This window comes from Gavia stellata, chromosome 8, assembly GCF_030936135.1.
Source record: "Gavia stellata isolate bGavSte3 chromosome 8, bGavSte3.hap2, whole genome shotgun sequence".
In the NCBI taxonomy this organism is placed as follows: Eukaryota; Metazoa; Chordata; class Aves; order Gaviiformes; family Gaviidae; genus Gavia; species Gavia stellata.
The window spans coordinates 45,431,081-45,448,744 of record NC_082601.1 but is presented as its reverse complement, the minus strand read 5'-3'; the positions used below and the strand labels follow the sequence as shown (position 1 = coordinate 45,448,744).

General features: G+C 53.1%; 2 protein-coding genes across 2 annotated transcripts; both read right to left on the bottom strand.

The window, feature by feature from the left end:
* Window positions 1-438: 438 nt before the first annotated feature.
* On the bottom strand, window positions 439-4,034 carry LOC132317445 (exocyst complex component 7-like). Its single transcript, XM_059820813.1, is given in 6 exon segments — window positions 439-534; window positions 1,032-1,137; window positions 1,809-1,916; window positions 1,918-1,991; window positions 3,061-3,126; window positions 3,951-4,034. Coding segments are annotated over 6 exon segments (510 nt in total). The 5' UTR covers window positions 4,011-4,034.
* Window positions 4,035-8,660: 4,626 nt separating this feature from the next.
* LOC132317419 (forkhead box protein J1-like) lies at window positions 8,661-12,420 on the bottom strand. Its single transcript, XM_059820657.1, has 2 exons — window positions 11,917-12,420; window positions 8,661-9,461 (listed from the first exon to the last, which is right to left on the bottom strand). Exons 1-2 carry the CDS (start codon window positions 12,418-12,420, stop codon window positions 8,661-8,663), a joined length of 1,305 nt encoding a protein of 434 aa, XP_059676640.1.
* Window positions 12,421-17,664: the final 5,244 nt, after the last annotated feature.

Here is a 17,664-nt window from a genome sequence, read left to right as displayed (position 1 = left end):
AATGCTGTAAAAAAAAAAAAAAAAAAAAGGAGGATCTTAAGAAGGTGATTGAAAGGAGACTGAACTACTCACCTAAAAGGTGCCACTAAGGCAGTCACTAGTTTTGCTAGCGCTGCTAGCTACCAACGGCAGTGTGAGTCATGGTTTGTTAGCCACAGCAGCACCTGAGCAGAGGCTTCAAGGCTGAAGGTGTGTGATCTACAATCGAAGCTGTACAGTGCTACACACAACCCTCAACACCCTACTTTTGGTCTCAGCCACATGCGGTAAGTAGTTGGAGAGCACTCACCTGATACAGAACTACAAGGGAACAACACACAGCACTACCAACCTTGATTCCTGCCGTTTTCCACCAGCCAGCCAGAAATGCGGATGATATCGTGCAGGATGCTCTCCGGGAGGTGCTCCAGAGACATCTCCTCCTGCATCTCCATTTCATCATCCCCGCTGATCAGGTCCAGGATGAGGATGGGTGGGACCGGCTTGGTGCGTCGTGCCATCAAGCTGCAGCTTGCCCCTCTCAAAGAGGGATTTCTGGCACACAACAGCAGAAGGACAGAAGCAGCACAGGGCTTCTGTAATCAGTCACTCACAAGTATTTCTGTATAAGAACGTACTTTCTGCAGCGTTTCTAACCACATGCTTCAAACTCCAACACCTGTAACTAAGAAACTTTTAAAGCAAATTAAATAAAAAAGGCTTGGGAGTTGCTCAGTTTTCAAGTGGGATTTAAACAGATCTCCCATTCCGTTCAAGCAGTTGAAGGACTGACAAGAGCTGCTCAGGAAGAGGTTCAATCAACTCCACCACACGTGCAAGATGCACTTTCAGAAGTCCTATGGCACAATGCGTAGAGAAAGCAAAACGCCACAAGCAGAAACGCTGCCGAGTGCAGACTTAAACAGAAGCCAAAACAACTGTTTCTTTAGCTGTGCCCAAACACCTTCTTTACAAGGCAGCAAGCAAGAGGGCAAGCAGCAGGGCTACATCTGTCCCTCTTACCCATGCCAGGTTCCAGACCCATGACCTACCATGCGGTTCAGCTCTGGGCTGTCTGGATTGTTGTCCTGGAAGTATTCCACCACCTTCTGGATTTTGTCCATGCAATTCAAGTACTCCTCCAGCCTCCCAGTGGGGCTGAAAATAAAACCAAAAAGAAACAGAAGAAGCAAAGAAAGAAGGTATCAAGAAAGCACCAGACCAAACTCGGGATAAAAATAACAAGGAACATTTAAATTGCCTTTTCTTCAACTAGGAGGAGGTCATGGGATTCCCTTTTGCCTCCACTCAATAGCACCGCAGAATACCCAATCCATGCAGCAAGTGCAGAAGTACTGATGATGGAGCAGCACACAACTCTCAGCCTTGCCATCCTTTCCCAGTCAGGCCCTGATGGGAAGGTAGAGGAAGCTGCACATCCCACCCCAGAGAAGGGCCATCACAGCACCTTCCCAGAGACTGAAAGCAGGCTCCAGAACAGTTCCGATTCATCCTGGATGCAGCGACAACATCAACAGGGCAGGAAGAACCTTTGGGAAAAGGGTGGAGGAAAGAAGAGAAGCTACCAATGCTCATCAGATTCATATGGCAGCATGTCTGCAAATCCTGGAAGAGACACCAGGGTCTGAGCAGACTTTGCCCTCTGGGGATTGCTGAAGGTCAAGTCAGGCAGCTTCATTGTGGACTGACAGTGGGAAAAGAGTGTGGGAAGGGTACAAGGAACATTATGATGAGTGTGTGGAGTCAGGTCCCCTGCCAGAAGTTCAATAGGATGAAGCACCCCAGTAAGATCTAGCTGCTCAACTCACCCTTCCTTTATGATCTTCTCTGTGTCCTTAGCCACATGGGAGTAACTGATGACGTGATCCAAGCAGGACAGGGTCTTCTCCACATTCTCCTGCAAGCGCTGCAGGTTCTGTCTGTTTATGGACAGGGATGATCGAGTTCTCCAGCTTCATCAAACGACTTTCAAAGGAGGAAAGAATAGAAACCTACACGCCAAGAGAGAAACAGAGAGCTGAGGACATCCTTCCACCTGGACCCATACAGTTGGACAGCAGTTAGAGCAGGGCAATCAGGGACCTTCAAGTCCCAGCTTCACTTTTTGGGCTCTGCTACTAATTTGCCATGGCTCCTAAAGCAGGCTGTTTAATCCCTCTATGTCCTAATTTGTATTAATAATCACAAAATAGATCACCTGCCATACAGAGACGGGCCAAGCTTGAATTAGATGTTTGTAAAGTGTGAAGCTAATGTTTCAAGACAGTACTAAGGAGGAGCAAAATTTTATTTGACAGCAGAAAACAAAACCACAGGAACTGCCTAGAGGTGCCCTAGGTAAAAAGAACAAAAACATAAACCGGCTGCCACTTTGCTCCATACCACTAAGACCCAAATATGAGATGCACAACACGACGACACAGGACCAGTATAGCGAGAACCTTCTTTTCCATCATAGACATTTAGTTTTTAAAAGGGACTGCGATATTGCTTCTGAAAGGTGGAAAACCTCTTAGTAAGCTCATAAATGGAGCCTTAATGTCATCTTTTCCAGGCAAAAATGTAATTCTTTCAAGACTCACTCCTACGTTATGTTTTCCACACTTCTCTGGCAGTGCCTCTATGACCTTCTTGAAGCACTAAGCCCAAAACGGGACATAGTATACTAGCTGAGGGCTTAGGAGCAATTAGAGCGTGGGAATTACTTTCTACCTCCTAAGCAGAACACTCCCAAAATAAAACTCCAAACAAGACCTGACTTTATGAAGCAACAACATGATGCTGTTGCACAAACTAGTCTGGGGTCTATTAATACCAATTCCCAAGAGAGAGGACAGACTCATTTGAGCCCTCATCTCCTCAGGAGAGAAGCTTAGGATTTAAACATTCAACAGTTTCCCACTTCGCCCAGCCACTGAAGTGTCAAACACAGATGCAGAGCAAGTGGTTCATTACTCTGCATTCCTCAGATAGGCACAATGACAGCCTTGAAAACAGATTGTCCTAAGAAAAAGTAAACCGAGGCCCAACATTAGGGCTGAACTTCAAGGACCTCCTTACCATGTTCTTTGTAAGCTGGTCACTCTTCTCAAGGCTCTCTTTGATAAAGGACAGGGTTTCTTCTTCCTGTCAGCAGGATGAAAAACTAGTCTTCAATTCTGAACATGGAGCATTTAAGTCACTACATGCTACACGTACGTTTTTACAAGTCCTGGTAAACACTGCAGCAAACAATGTTTGATCTGATGCTGACACCACATTTTAATATGCCACCTCTTCGCAGAAATCACAACAACTGACCCGAGGCGAGAGACGCATAGCATAAGTGAGGGGTTTATGGATTACTCATTTCCCTCTAATATCCCAAGCCCATGAGCCTTAGCACACTGAAGTCACAGCACAATATAACATTAACACCTTTACCACAGAGGCACACTGGCACAAGACCACATTTGCCTGCCACAGCACAACACAGGTGTTGCACAGGCACCATCCAAATCCCCCACACAGCCGTGAACTCAAGCAGCCAACGCAAAGCAACCACCAAGGGCTGTTTTCAAGTCACCAAAGCCCAGAGATGGGGTGGGGGGGACGGACGGGACACAGCAACCTGCAAGGGCTGGCCCCACAGGCTGCACCTGAGGACCTGAAGGGAGAGCCCCCAGAAGCTACCAGGCCCTAAGAGCAGGGCCCCAGCCCCAAAGCGGGGGGCAGAAATACCTCCTGACCCTGAAAACTAAGGGCCCTCGGCCCTGAAGGGGACCTGGGGATGCTGACAGCCCGGAGCGGGGTGACCAGGCCCTTAGGGGGCCGCGGGACGCTCCCAGGCCCGGAGGGGGCCTCCGTGCCAGCTCCCAGGCCCATCTCCTAGGCAACGCGCTGGGGCTGCGGGCCCGGGACCAGGCCCCGGCCCCGGCAGGGCCCGCAGCAGGGCCCTAGCCCAGCCCTACCTGCTTGAGCTTGCCCTCGATCGCCCTCCTGCGGGCCGACACCTCCTCGGCGGGGATCATCCTGCCGCGGAGCGCCGGGGCCGCGCTCCACCGTTCAGTCCCACTGCAGACACCCTCTTCCGCCCTCCCGTCACTGCCGCGGCGCCATCTTGGGAGCGGCAAGACACATTGAGCATGCGCAGCACGACCAAGGGCCCTCTGGAGAGTGGTCTCCATTTAAGTAGGGGCCGGAAAGGCACCAGCCCTGAACGCGCATGCGCTGTTGTCCCAGAGGGGAAGAGGCGCATGCGCACTGCCCCTCGTGACGGGCAGTTTGGGAGTAGTGGGCAGCTGCGCCGCCATGTTGGAAGTGGTGTGGCGGGTGCCAGGGGGGCACCCCATTTCTGTCAGGGCAGGACTGGCTCCCCAGGCCCGCCATCCCCACTGCGGCCTGGCCGAGTCGAGCTCCTCCAACCCCAGTATCACCGACGTCCCCACAGGACACGACGTCCTGACGGGGGTCCAAAGCCACCCAGCCTTCCCCCCTGCCAAGCTGTTGGGGCGGCCAGGCCCAGGGCCACTCTGCCACACACCGTGAGGGGGAAACGAGGTGTGGAGGAAGATTACAGGGGTTTGAGCCCAGGGAAATTAAATTGTAGAGATTTGAGTAGGAATTATGGAAATGTAGACATTTGCAGGAGTGCAGGTCACTCCACTCCCATCCAGCATCCATTTTCCAGAAAGAAAGGCTACCACCACAGGGAAGGTGCTGCCTTCTCCTGCGGCATAGGTGGGGATGGCCGGGTTTATCACACGCTGAGGCAGTTACGGGGCTCTGCAACCTCACAAACCACATCCAGCCTGGCACAGGGAGCTGGTTTTATCAGTACAGACAGTCCCAGCCTGCCGTCTCATGGTGCACCGAGGCAAGGCCCCTGCTGCGTGAAGGGACTGGTGTGTTCTCATCCATCTTCCCCTTGTCAAACCACCCCGGGCTCTGGAAAGGAGCTGAAACAGCCCGACTGGTCTCTTTTGTTCAACAACTTCGGTGTGTTTCATAACCCACCTTATCATGCTGCAAACAGCTGTGACCGGGCTCTGGCTGCTGTGAGGGCCGATGCACAGCCAGGGCACTGTGTTTTCTGTGTGTGACATTGCCCAGCCATGACTGCCTGCCCGTGTTTTATGGGGACACCTGCTAGAGGGGATCTTGTCCTGTGGGTACAAGAGAGAAGAGCCCTGTCCAGGGTCAGCGCTCAGCATGTCTTGTGCTTTTCCCCGCTGGGCTGGTGTGATTGGGAAGGTTTCTTTTTCTCCGTGTACAGCAGAGCCATCTCTTTTTTTTATAGCAATCCATGCTTTTTCTGCTAACACTCATCCCCTCATTCAAAGAGCACCCAGGGCCAAAATGAAATCTCCCCTCTCTGAGCCTGGGGAACAATTGTGTGTGCTCCCCTGAATAGTGCTGTATATCTCCTGAAAACCCAGCAAAAATGTTCCCTCACCCCTTCATGGTGTGACTGAGCCCTCAGAGCAAAGAAGGGGAGCTGGGATAGAGGCACCCAACCCATGTCGCCGCTGCCAGCTAGGGTGCAAAGGGTGAATAAATATACAGAAAGTCAGTCTGCCAATAAATAGTGTAAAAACTACCAGAGTCTGTGCAAACGTGAGGTGCAACGGCACATCCAAGGGGAGGCAGCAGAAAAAACCTGGCTTGCTGGTCAAATGAAAAAAGTCAAAGCAGCAGAGGTTATTTCTGGTAAAATGAAAAAGAAAGGGTAGAAACACTGCAGTTTGAACACGTTAAAATACAGTGCAAAAGGGTGCAAAGCACACCTGGGATCTTTGGGTTGTAAATACCCCCCCAGCTCATTGCTGGCAGTTTCTCCAGAGTCCCTTTCCAGCCCCTTCTCCCACCATCCCAAGTGGCAGCACTGCCCCACAGCTGTGGGCACAGAGAGGTACCCACAGCCTGGCCCTGGCCAGCCTCGCACCCGGCCCCACATCCCTGAGCCAACCTGCCCTCCCCATGGGGCTCCCCGAACCTGCTGCCCCCAGACCCGCCACCCCTCACCCTGCCTGCGCCGGCCGGGCTGGCAGCTGAGCGTGCGCTGCTTTTCTTCCCTGCCTTGGCAGAGCCCAACCGCTCCTCGGCGTAATTGGCCTCGCGAGGGCTTGGCTATTCCTGCGGTTTCTGTGCGGCTCCTCTCACCACCCTGTACCCAAGAGGGCTCTGAAGCCACTTGTGTTTCTCAGGGCATCTACAGGGCCAGGTGGGGACATGGCACAAGCAGAGGGATAGCCCCAGGCACTGACACCATGTCACCCTCAAGAGCTCCCTGCAGGGGCAGGGAAGGATGCTCCAGGGGTTGGGAGCAGCTCCCAGGACTTGGGACCCCGGGCACAGCCACCCTTATGTCGCACAGGTGGGGTGTAACCATTGTCACGCATGTGGTGGTTTGTGCCTCAGTTTCTCCGCGGGGCATTGCTGTGCTGCCACGGAGAGGGGTGATAGCACCCATGTAGCAAGGCTGGGTGTGCAACCAGGGCTGGGCTGGTGAGATGTCCCCTACCTCCAGGGGAGAGGATCAGGCAGAGCCAGGCTGTGCTGGAGGGAAACAAAGAGGCAAAAGGGTTTTTTCTTCTCCATTTTTTTCTTTTATTTATTTATTTATTTATTTATTTATTTTGATAAATAACTTTCCATGGAAAAGGTTAAATTGCACACATATCGCTGCAGTTCTTCAGCATCGAGGCCCCGAAACAGGAAAATATAACAAAACCAACAAATAAAAAGGAGCATTGCCAATACAGATATAAACACCTACACTGACCCCCAAAGCCCCCCAAAGACATGGCCTTCACTCCCCAGCCCCGGGACACCGTCCCCAGCTGCGCGGTGGCATCCCAGGGCACTTCAGGTGCTGGCACCTGGGCAAAGCAGTGGCCCAGTCCCAGCTCTGCTGCTTGCGTGAGCCGAAGATGTTGGTTCTTAGCCTGTCCCACGCTTTACCGGTGGGATGCGGGACCTGCACTCCCACCTCCACGGCTCCAACCCTCTCCCCAAATGTGGGTGCAAATTACTCCAAGGGTAATTTATATAGTTTTTTAAAGGCTTGTTTATTGATTCTTGCACTACAACTACACTCTCAATAAATTATATTGCTCACATTAAAGGTCCTAAGTGCTTTTGTAACCAAACAAGAAATTCTTTACAATCTTCCATGTTTCAGTAAGTCTAAGACATACAACTAAAACTACAGCTTCTACTTACTCCTACCTAATAGCTACTCTAACTCTAATAACCTACAGCGAAGGAGAGGCAAAGGAGAGGCGAAGGATCCCGTTCTTGAGAGCTTCAAGTCAAGTTTCAGCAGAGTTTGGCTCCACTCCCGAAATGTTTCTGAGCTGCTTTGCAGAGACCTTGCCACACTCTCGCTGTGCTCCGAGCCAAAGGGCCAAAGCTTTGGTTTGTGTCAATCCCGGCGGCTCTCCCGGATGATGAGCTGCTCCCGGCTGGATGGAACTTCATCTCCACTGCCATCCCCAGAGCCCGTGGCACTCACAGTCTTTGGCCTGAGCTCCTGGATGGAGCCTGAATGTGGATTTCCTTCCTCCTTGGTCTCAGCTGGGAGCATTTGATGTGGAGCGACCCCATTGCCACCAGCTGATGGCCATGCCACAGTGTTTTCCTTACAGCTCCCCCAAAAACGCATTCTTAATCGGGGTCCTGCGTTGCCCTGGCAGCCACTCATAACCTGATGGATGAGCAAAAGAAGTGGAGAGCAACAGTCTCAGACCAAAAAAACAGAGAGGGGCTATGTCAGCTGGTGAAAGACAGAGAGGGTTTATGGTGGCCTAGACCCTTCAGCAACTGCAGCGAGAATTTTGGCTATAAAAAATACGAAAGCTTGTTCTGGGAGCACCTCGGTCCCTACTGCTCCTCTCCTGCCAGGGCCAGTTCCTGGATCTTTAACGAAACCTGTTGCTGCTGCTCCAGGAATCCTCCCTCGCCTGGTCTTGGTTTACAGAACAATGAACACAAGCCTTTAAAAACAGTGAAAATATAAAACAACTCTCAAACTGTATTTCCCCTATCCCCCCCACTATTAAGAAATTCTAGTGCTAAAAATATAGGTTTCTTTGAATATATAATATATAACAGATTATATAAAAACATCTAAAGAGGTTGAACTCGGAGAATCCAGAAGGGACCTCTATTTGCTTGCTAGCTAATTATCACACTATATCTACTAACTACCCTAGATAGAGAAAGGAAAGAGAGACAGAAATGGAGAGACGAAAGGGTGAGGAAATTGCATTTAATCTATAGAGTCCTAAGCCGCCAGGAATCACATGTCTTGGATGGAATTTAGCAGGTGCTCTCCTTTAGCCCTGAAGGAACAGATGTTGTGTCCATTTTCACAGGAAAAAAAAAAAAAAAAAGGATAATTCACATTTCTTCCTTTAAAAGTAAAAAAATAAGTAGTGTTCTATTTCTTCTCTCATGGACTAGAGACTTCTGATGTGTCCTTTAAAGATCTATCAAGCAGTTCCTGTGGTGGTGTTTTTTTCTCCCCCCGGTGTTTCTGTGAATAATCTTATGATGAAGCTGGTAAAAATCACTGTGGATGTCTCTGTCTCTAGAAAATCTTGTCCCTTGTAAGTCCCAGCAGCATGGGGGGAGCATCCTACTAAAGTCTGTGTGGGCTTGGAATGGCGACTGGCCTCTTATAAAAGGGCCGTGAGACTGCTCCAGTCGCTCACATCCACTGGCAAAGAGGTATCGTTGAGGTCAAACAACTGATCTATGTTGATGCAGTTGGAGAGGAGATCGTCTGTCTCTTCATCCCAGGGATGCTGCAGGAAAGACGTGGCCATCAAGGTTTCGTCAAAGTCCAGGTTGTTCAGGCTGGGTTCAGTGAGGACCTGCTCCTGCCCCTGAGGACAGTCGACGTGGTGCCCTTGTACCGTCAAGTCCGGGTTGCGTGTTGCGGGGCTTAGTGGAGGTGTGAACTCCAGATCCCCGAAAATGGAGAGGTCCCCACTCAGGTTGGTGTCTAAGATGGCCTCCCAGTCAAAGTCACCTTTCAGCGATCCCAGCTCGGTCTGCTCTTCCTGGGTCAGCAAGGCAGAGCTGGAAAGCCGCGACGCCTTGGCCGTTCGCTTGGGCAAGGGCTGCCTGCGCTTCTGGCCTGCTTTGCCATCCTCTGGATTCCGGTTCTCGTTGCCAGTGACTTTTTCAAATTCTTTCAGCAGCTGCTGCGACTCCGTGTTGACGTAGAGGATGCTATCGGTGGTGCAAGTTGAAGTGGCCGAGTTGGTGACGCACCGTACTTCTTGCTGGGCTCTTCCGGTGAAGGACGGGGGGATCTGCACTGGGGGCATCCTCCGCTTTTTGAAGGCACCGTTCTTGAGCCGGTCAGCATGTTGGGGGTCCAGCTTCCAAAACCCGCCTTTCCCCGGCTCGCCCTTCTCCCGGGGGACCTTGATGAAGCACTTGTTCAAGGAGAGGCTGTGCCGGATGGAGTTCTAGACCCAAAAGAGAAAAAAACCCCAAGGCTGAATGCTTGTCTGCTACTGCAGCACCTACCTGTGTGGGAAGGCTGGTGGAAAAGCATGTTTTCAGCAAGGACCTTTGGGAAAAAGAAAGCAGAAATGGCAACGTCAAGACATCCCGGGCTTCTGCCCAGCAGAAGCTCCCCTGCCCCGCAGAAACTCCCCTGCCCCGCGTCACCAGCAGAGTTTTCTTGCCTCCTGTCTAATCCAGCCAGAGGGGGCAGGAGCCAAGGGGTTCAAGCTAGGACTTGCCAACCAACGGGAAGCTTTTGGGCAACTCTCCTTGGCTGTAAACGGCGGCCATGGGGCCTTGAATCATGCAGAGCACTGAGAGAAACCAGCCAGACTTGCTCTAGGCCTGGAGCTAAGCTGGAGGAGGTCGGGTTCTCCTTCATGGGTAAGGAGGAAGAGGAGGGTCTTTACACCAATGTGGCCACGGCTTCATTAAAAGTGGCAACACATGGCAGCACCGTGGGGGACGGCATCATCAGGGCCCTCCTTGCATCCCCCAGTTCATCTGCGCCTCTTGCTAGGAAAAATATTTGGCCAAAAACCAGGCAGCATGCCTCCCCGCAGCCAGGCTGACAAAACCAGACAGGCAAAACCGCAGAGACACGTGGGCTGTCCCACCTCAGCCCTGTGTGTCCCCAGTGGTGCCTCCTGGCCCAGGGAAGCTCGGTGTGAAATCACTGCATCTTCATCAACCACCACTCAAACGAGCCGGGGGGAAAAAAAAGGAAAAAAAAAAAAAAAAAAAGAGGAGTTTCTGCTCCCGTCGAGCTGTTCTGAAACCCTGAATGTGCCTGGAGTGATGTGAATAATCAGAAAGGAAACTCAGTTATTGGGTAAATAACCCAGCGTTGGACTCCACAAAGCCAAGACTGTATTAAGAGATTGGATATGGTAGAGGGTTTTTTTTTTTAATGTTGCCTGGATATCTTTATGCTTATTCATCCATAATCTGTAGTGCCGAATAGGAAAAACAAGGCTTGAATGCTTAGAGCTGTTGAAAAACACGCATATGCGCGCGCACACACCCCCCCCCCAAAACCCTCCTCTGGGCTGAAGCTCCTTGGGTGTGTTGGCTTTTCTCCAAAGCACTCAGCTCCCACAGGAATATATCCATCTCCCCCTGGAGTATGGGTGGCATGACCTTTCCTGGCTGTCTTCACGTACGGGAATCGGGATAGGGGATGAGAACACAGCCTCGAAAAGAAAGAAAGAAAGAGGAAGAAAAAAGGAAAGAAAAAAGGAAAGAAAGAAAGAAAGAGGAAGAAAAAAGGAAAGAAAGAAAGAGGAAGAAAGAAAGAAAGAAAGAAAGAAAGAAAGAAAGAAAGAAAGAAAGAAAGAAGAAAGAAGAAAGAAAGAAAGAAGAAAGAAAGAAATAGAAAGAAATAAGAAAGAAAGAAATAAGAAATAAATAAGAAAGAAAGAAAGAATGAAATAAGAAAGAAAGAAAGAAGAAAGGAAGAAATAAGAAAGAAAGAAATAAGAAAGAAAGAAAGAAGAAAGAAAGAAAGAAATAACAAAGAAAGAAATAAAAAAGTAGCAGGAACACAGATAGCCCTGCAAACAATCCAGGCTGTGGTAACTCTGAATTTACAGTTTAACGAAATTTTACAAGGGTCAGAGACTTGCAAGCTGAATTCTCTGCTCCCCATCTCCCCTCCCCATCCCAAACTTCATTCAGCCTGGGCTGCCCTCTGTTATTACCCGGCCGGTTAACATATTTATCATTCCTGCCTGCAACAATCCTGTAAAGCCCCTGCATCTCTGCAGAGAGCGATTGAAAACCTTCTTTCTTTTTTTAATAAACACATTTAATTAAAACCGTGGTGATTACCCAGCCGTGAGTTTGCAGGAGAAAGTCAACGGACTGGCACACAGCTCCTCCTCCCGCATTGCTCCCATAGGTCCCCCCAGCACAGGGGAGGCTGGGGGACCCAGGTGGCCCTGGAGAGGGACCGGAGGGTTTCCTTCCCCGTGATGGGCTTCAAGAGCCGCTGAAGACCCACCTGCCTGGGGAGAAGGTGGGCAACGCCTGGGCAGGGGCTTTGCAGACGTTTTGCCTGGGTGAGCACCGCCGCCGGGATCATTGGCACACTGCGGATTTGGGCTGGGAATAACCCGAGCGGAGGGACGAGCCACCCAGGTCCCTCCTGCCCTGCCACATCCTAGAAAGCCTCACGTGCCAGAGGTCCCTTCGCGTGATGGAGGAGGGCGGCGAGCCAAGCTGGCTGGGAAAAGCCCCTGTGCTTCAGGTTGTCCCCAAAGCTGGTGAGCCTGGGGGCTGTCCCCTACCCCCTGGGGACATGCTTGTGCTAGCTGGGGACAGCAGCTCTATTTGACCTCACAGTGGAGGCTGTGGAAAGCCCTCCCCAGCCCTGCGGGGAGAGGGGACAAGACAAGAGGGCTCCAAGTTGCCTACCTGCCAGGTGGGATCAGCATGTCGGAAGTAGCAGAAGTTGTCAGTAATCCACTGGTAGATGGCAGAAAGGGTGACTTTGGGCTTATTGCTGGCCTCCATCGCCATGCAGATGAGGGTGGCGTAGGAGTAGGGCGGCTGGACGTGCGGGTTGGTCTTGTAGTCGATGTCGTCCATGAGCTGAGGGTTCACGGCCATGGTGTTGTGCGCCGTCCTCGAGGTGCAGGAGGAGATGGGATTGCAGGGAGTGTGGGGGATGCCCATGCACGCTGGGTCGGCGGCCAGGGGCGAGCATGGGGCAGCAAAGCTGGGGATCCTCTGACAGTTGTGGGGGTCCTGGCCGCTGGGGCAGCAGGAGGACTTGCCCATGCTGGGGTTGGCAATTGAGAAGTCCTGCAGCCACATGAGGCTGGTCAGGCTGTCATCCAGGTCGTCCGCGTCCCCCATGCTGCCCTTCTGCCCTCTGTTCTTTCCAGCTGGCAGGCGGCTCAGCCACCCCTCAGCCATGCCTTGGCACGTCAGCAGCTCTTGGTTCACGGGATACACGTGAAGAGGAGGGAGGGGACGGGGCAGATCCTGCAATAAAAACAGGGAGAGGGTTGAGGGTCTCTGAGGCGCAGCCGCTCTGTAGCACCCTGGCAGGGTTGGACCTGGGTGGTCCCGGTGCCGCTGGGTGAGACCCATCCCCGGGGTGCTGTGCACCGGAGCCGCAGTGCCCCACTCCCCCAGGGTGCAAAACATCTTCCAGTTCCCCTCTGGCTATCGACTGCCCTGGCTTTCATCCTATTTCTGCTCCTCCCTTCACCTGCCACCCCGAAAACACCCCGGCGGGGGCGAGCGCGGAGCCTCCCCAACACACCCTCGCTCAGAGCGAGCCGGGAGATTCAAGCTCCCGTTATCCCCGGGCTGGGGAGGCGGCGTCTGGCTTCGCTGCTGGGCTGTGATCCCGAAATCTCCTTTCTCCGGGCGAGCAGAGCGCTCTCCGAGAGCGGCCGAGTGACGCGGAGCGCTGCTCCGACTGTGCCGGGTCGGTTCGGGCCGGGGGTTCCACGGGTGGAATGACGCCGAACTCAACAGTCGGCGCGGGGGGAGTGGGAGTAGAACGTTCTCTCTCGCTCCAGCGAAAGAAACTTTTCCCGCAAAAAGAAGGCTCGGGGCAGCCGCAGCTTGTTCAGATGCCTGAGCCCCAGTGCCACCACCCCCCGGCCCCTGCCCGCAGTGAGGGAGAGCCCAGAAACGCTGGGGCGGGCGGGGGGGGTAACAATGACAAGAACAATGGCAATGACAATGGCAATAACAGTAGCAATAAACGTCCTCCCCGCCCTCTGCAAACCCACCGCCCCTGACGGCGGCTTCGCCCGCACAGCCCGGCTGAGCCCTCGGCACTGCTAAAAGTGGCCAAAAAAAAAAAAAACCCAACCCCAAAGCCCTGGGGGTGGCGGGGGGATTGGTGCTTTCCCCCCACCCGGTGAGCGGTGGCCCCGCGCGGTGCCAGGCCCTGCCCGCCCGGCCGCCGTGATTTGCCGGCCATAAAAGCATTCAAACGGTGAGTTGCAGTTGTGCATTCACAGGTTTTCTCTTAGGTAAAGTAGTTTACAGCTGTCAGAAATATTTTGTGCGTGATCTATAATTCTAAAATGACGACAACTTTAGTTGTATCTTGGGCGGGACTCGAACTTCAGCCTCCCGCACTCCAGCGGAGTGACGGTCACTTTGTCCTGCGGTGTCTTTGCTCTGCCCCTTGCTCACTCGCTGTGCCCTGTTGTACCTTCTCTAGTCTTTGGACAAATGGTTCTCCTCGGGATAAAGAGAGACTCTTTCTTTCCCCAGGTATTTATAAGGACTGTGCAGTCGAGGCTGTGATCTGTAGTTCTGTTAATTCTGCTCTTCTTACTGCCTGTGACTGTTCTTCCCCCGTGCAGGCGATGGGAAGAGCCGTTGGCATAGCGCTCATGAAGCGGTTTGGGTGGCGGGCTTGTTGTAAATATTCTGATTTTTTTTTAATCAAAATATGATTTTATATATATATAAAAGGTTAAATTTAATTAATAAATAAATAAGTTAGGATTGTTAAGTTAGAAACAATAACCATAGGAACCTCACCAGGGAGTCGCCGTTCCATACTGAGGAACTAACAGTAACGAGATGGAACGATGAAGAACTGAATAGAAAAGTTTTGTTTGAGTCCTATGGCAGTGTGACCTGATATGCACCAGTGATGCTGCTTGAAAAATCCCCTTACCCTCCCATCTTGATATGAATATCAAGAATGCCAATCAATAGATATTAATAGAAATAAACATTGATTATTCATAGGCATGTAAATTGACAGAAAATTATAAGCTAGAAAGTTATTATTAAAAGATTAAAGATTATATATATATATTCTGTATAAGGGTAACTAGGTATGGGCTATCCCTGATTTAATCATAAACTAGCATTTAACAATGTAGCATTGTGAAGAGGTAGAATTTGCTTGTCAAGAGAATGATAAGTTGTAGGCCTGGTCAGTAAACCGGGGAAAACTTAAGAAGATTCCAAGAATGGGATTTTGCAACCAAGCTGAGCATGCGCAAAGATGGGATTCAACTAGAGGACACCCTGAGGAAGACTATGGACGACCACCAGATGACCTTAGACAGCCACCTGTGTACCTGGAGGCGAATGTGTCACGAGCATTTACATACATTAATGAGTTCTCGGAAATTGTATGAGTATGTTAATTGTTTCTTGGAAATGTGATGAATATGTATACTGATTGTATATAACTTCTGTAGCGGAGAAACTAAGTACGCACATGAGGTGGAGCGATCCCCTGTGCGTCCAGCGCTGCAGTAAAGAAGTGCCTGCTCACCTACGTACATTGTGTAGGTGACTTTTTCTGTTAGAGATTTTTAACATGTTTAACAGTCATGTAACCCAAATGCATGTTAAATAGACAAGTTTTGCCCTTCTTCCTGATCTGTCTGGGAGATAATTCTCAGGAGGTCGTAAACGGTATGTTCTGCTGTGCTTTAAAATAACCTGTCGCCAGAAATGTCTTCCTTAGTGCCTGCGCAGAGTGAGAACCTCCAGAAGCGAGGGCGTGCTGACCCTCGGGCAGCTTCAAAGCAACGAATACTTGTAAAGAGGTTAAAAATCCAGTCCCCTGGTAGCAGCGTGCGTGTCTAAATCCACCTGACTCCACATCACTCAGCACTCAATCAAAAGTTTTTGTGGGTAGGGGTGGATGAAATCAATGTACTCTAGAGGCAGGTGCTAAAACTGGCCAGGCAGTTTATCTAAATAAATCAAAATTTACCTTTGAATGGAGTGTCATGCCTTTAGATGTAGGGGGGTGTATTGCTTTTTCCTTCCTTGGTCTGAGCACAGCGCAGTGAGAGGTGTTTCCACCTGGGGGAGGGAAACTCATCCAACAGCCATCATCAGCCTCAGGGCTTGTGGTCCTTGATGGAGGCCTAAGTGCTTGGGATAGCTTTAGTTGTGTGGTGCTTCTCATTCTGCTCCCAGCTTTTCCCATTAACGTTTGCTCTTTGGTTAATTTGTCTGGGCAGTGTTTAGTAAACATTCTCCATTCAGAGGTCTGAGTCCCTTCCCCCCCCCCCCCCCCAAGGCAGGTAAACTACATGTGCCTTTCTTTGAAAGCCCATGAATAGCTCTGGAGTTTACCTTGGGAGCAGAGAAAATAGGGACCCTTTAGAGCAGAGAAGAGACTTTAATACGAGAAGCACTGCAATGATATGCTGCTTGTGAGGAGGAAAGTACCTGCTTCAACTTCTTTTGGTAGCTTCTGCATTGTTTAGCAATAACGACTTAAAAGACTGATTACTTCTGTTACAGGACATCTTGAAAAACAAGGGTTAAAAGTAAGAGAGAAGAATGTAAAGAAGATGCTTCATAACAACTGCGCCTGGCACTTAGACATATGACAGATAAAGACTGTCTTCACCAGCTCTCTGCTAACTAGCAATAACGATTAGCACAAGGACGAATCGTAGAAAAATAGGATGGACTGCCAAAACAGTGCCCTAGAGTTAACCTGTCTCATTATGATCTCATTATAATGGTAAGGAACACACCTCCTAGCTAGAAAAGCCCCAACCCAATTAAGCCCCCTACTCTTTGAGCATGTGTGGTGAATTAAGAGAGAACTGTAACTTTAAGATGAAGTAAGAAAAGTATTAACCAAGAGTTAATCAAGGGGTAGAACCAGGAGGCGTAACTAACTTTGTTAACTGTTTTAAGTACCTTTTCATGATTTTAACCCGGTGTGCATGTCAGGAGGAGAAATCCCCTTGCACCCGGCGCCGCAATAAACACGCCTGCTTTATAACTCTGTGTGAGTTGTGAAGTTTGTTTCCGCGTGTCAGTACTGGAATACTGTCAATACTGTCAATACCCCAATACAGCCCGAGGGGTCCCGTCCCGGCACACAGAGCCCGGCGGAGACCTGCGCGGGGGACGGGCGGGAGCGGCGGCAGCAGGAAAACGCTCCCGAGCCGGTCCCCTCCAGGGGCCGGCCCGGGCCGGGCTTCCCGAGCGGGGCGCGCCCCCGGGAGCGGGGCGAGCCCGGGCGCGGCTGGCTACCGAGCCCGGAAGGCTACCGAGCCCGGCGGCGGGGCCGGGCCGGCCGGCAGCGCCGAGCACCGGGCGCAGTCTGCCGCGGGTGCGGCCGAGGGCCGGCGCGGGCTTCGTCCCGGCGGGCACGGTGCGCCTCCGGGGAGCGCCGGGACGGCGGCAGCCGGCTCGGCCCCTCGGCCTCGGCGTCCTTGTCGCCGCCCGGGACACGGGGACCCCCGGGGCGCTCCCCGGCCCCCGGCAGCGTCCTGCCCCCCCACCCCCGCCGGAGCGGGGCAGGACGCGGAGCTGCAGCGCCCGGTGCGCGGTGCCGAGGGGCCGGTTCCTGCCCGCCATCGCCTGCGGCGGGAGGAACGGCATCGCGCCCGAGGGCAACGCTGCCCGCCCCGCCCGCCCCTGCCGCTGCGCCCCGACCGGCCGGGGGGGCTCGGCTTGGCCCAGCTCGGGTCGTTTCGTCTCCGCTCCGATCCCCTCGGCCCGGCGGGACTCGGCGGGGCGGGTCTGGGCCGGGCCCGGTGCCGGTGCCGCAGCCCCCGCCCAGGCGAACCGGCCCGGGCGCTGCCCACGCAGGAGCTCTCCTCGGGCGGGTCCCGGGACACCCCTGCCGAGCTCCGCCGAACCCCCCTCGCTGGGCGGCAGCCGGCGGGACCGAGAGACCCCGGCGGGCGCAGGGCAGAGGCGCGGCGGTCCCGCCCCTCCCCGCCCCTCCCGGGACAGAGGGGTCCGCAGCGGCTGTCCCGGGGCTGCTGCCCCACGCCCACCCGTGCGGCGGCACCGAAGCGGGTGGAAGAGGCCCCCGGCTGCCGACCCCAAACGCGCCCCCCCGCAGGAGCTCCCGGAGCGAGGGGGCCCTGGCCGGGGACGCCCGGCTGGCTCCAGCCCCGGGACGCGGAGCATCTCCCCCGGGAGACGGTTCCGCCGCCGCCGAGCCCCGCTGCGGGGAGCGGGGTGGGGAGCGTCCCGCCGGCGACCCGCCACGTCCCGGGTGGGCAGCGCGCGCGCGCACCCGCGTGTGCATTTGCTTTTCCCCGCGGCCGTTTCACAGCAGTTTGTAATAACGGGGCCGCGGGCGGGGACGGGGGGCGGAGCCGGGGCGAAGGGGCGGGACCGGGGCGGGGGGCGGAGCCGGAGCGAAGGGGCGGAGCCGGGGCGGGGGCCGGAGCCGGAGCGAAG

Bases quoted from the DNA above. Each gene is read 5' to 3' on its own strand.
- LOC132317419 (XM_059820657.1), bottom strand. From the start codon at position 12,420: ATGGCTGAGGGGTGGCTGAGCCGCCTGCCAGCTGGAAAGAACAGAGGG. The intron at 9,462-11,916 runs GTAGGCAACTTG...TTTTGGGTCTAG, and splicing joins ATGCTGATCCCACCTGGCAG to AACTCCATCCGGCACAGCCT.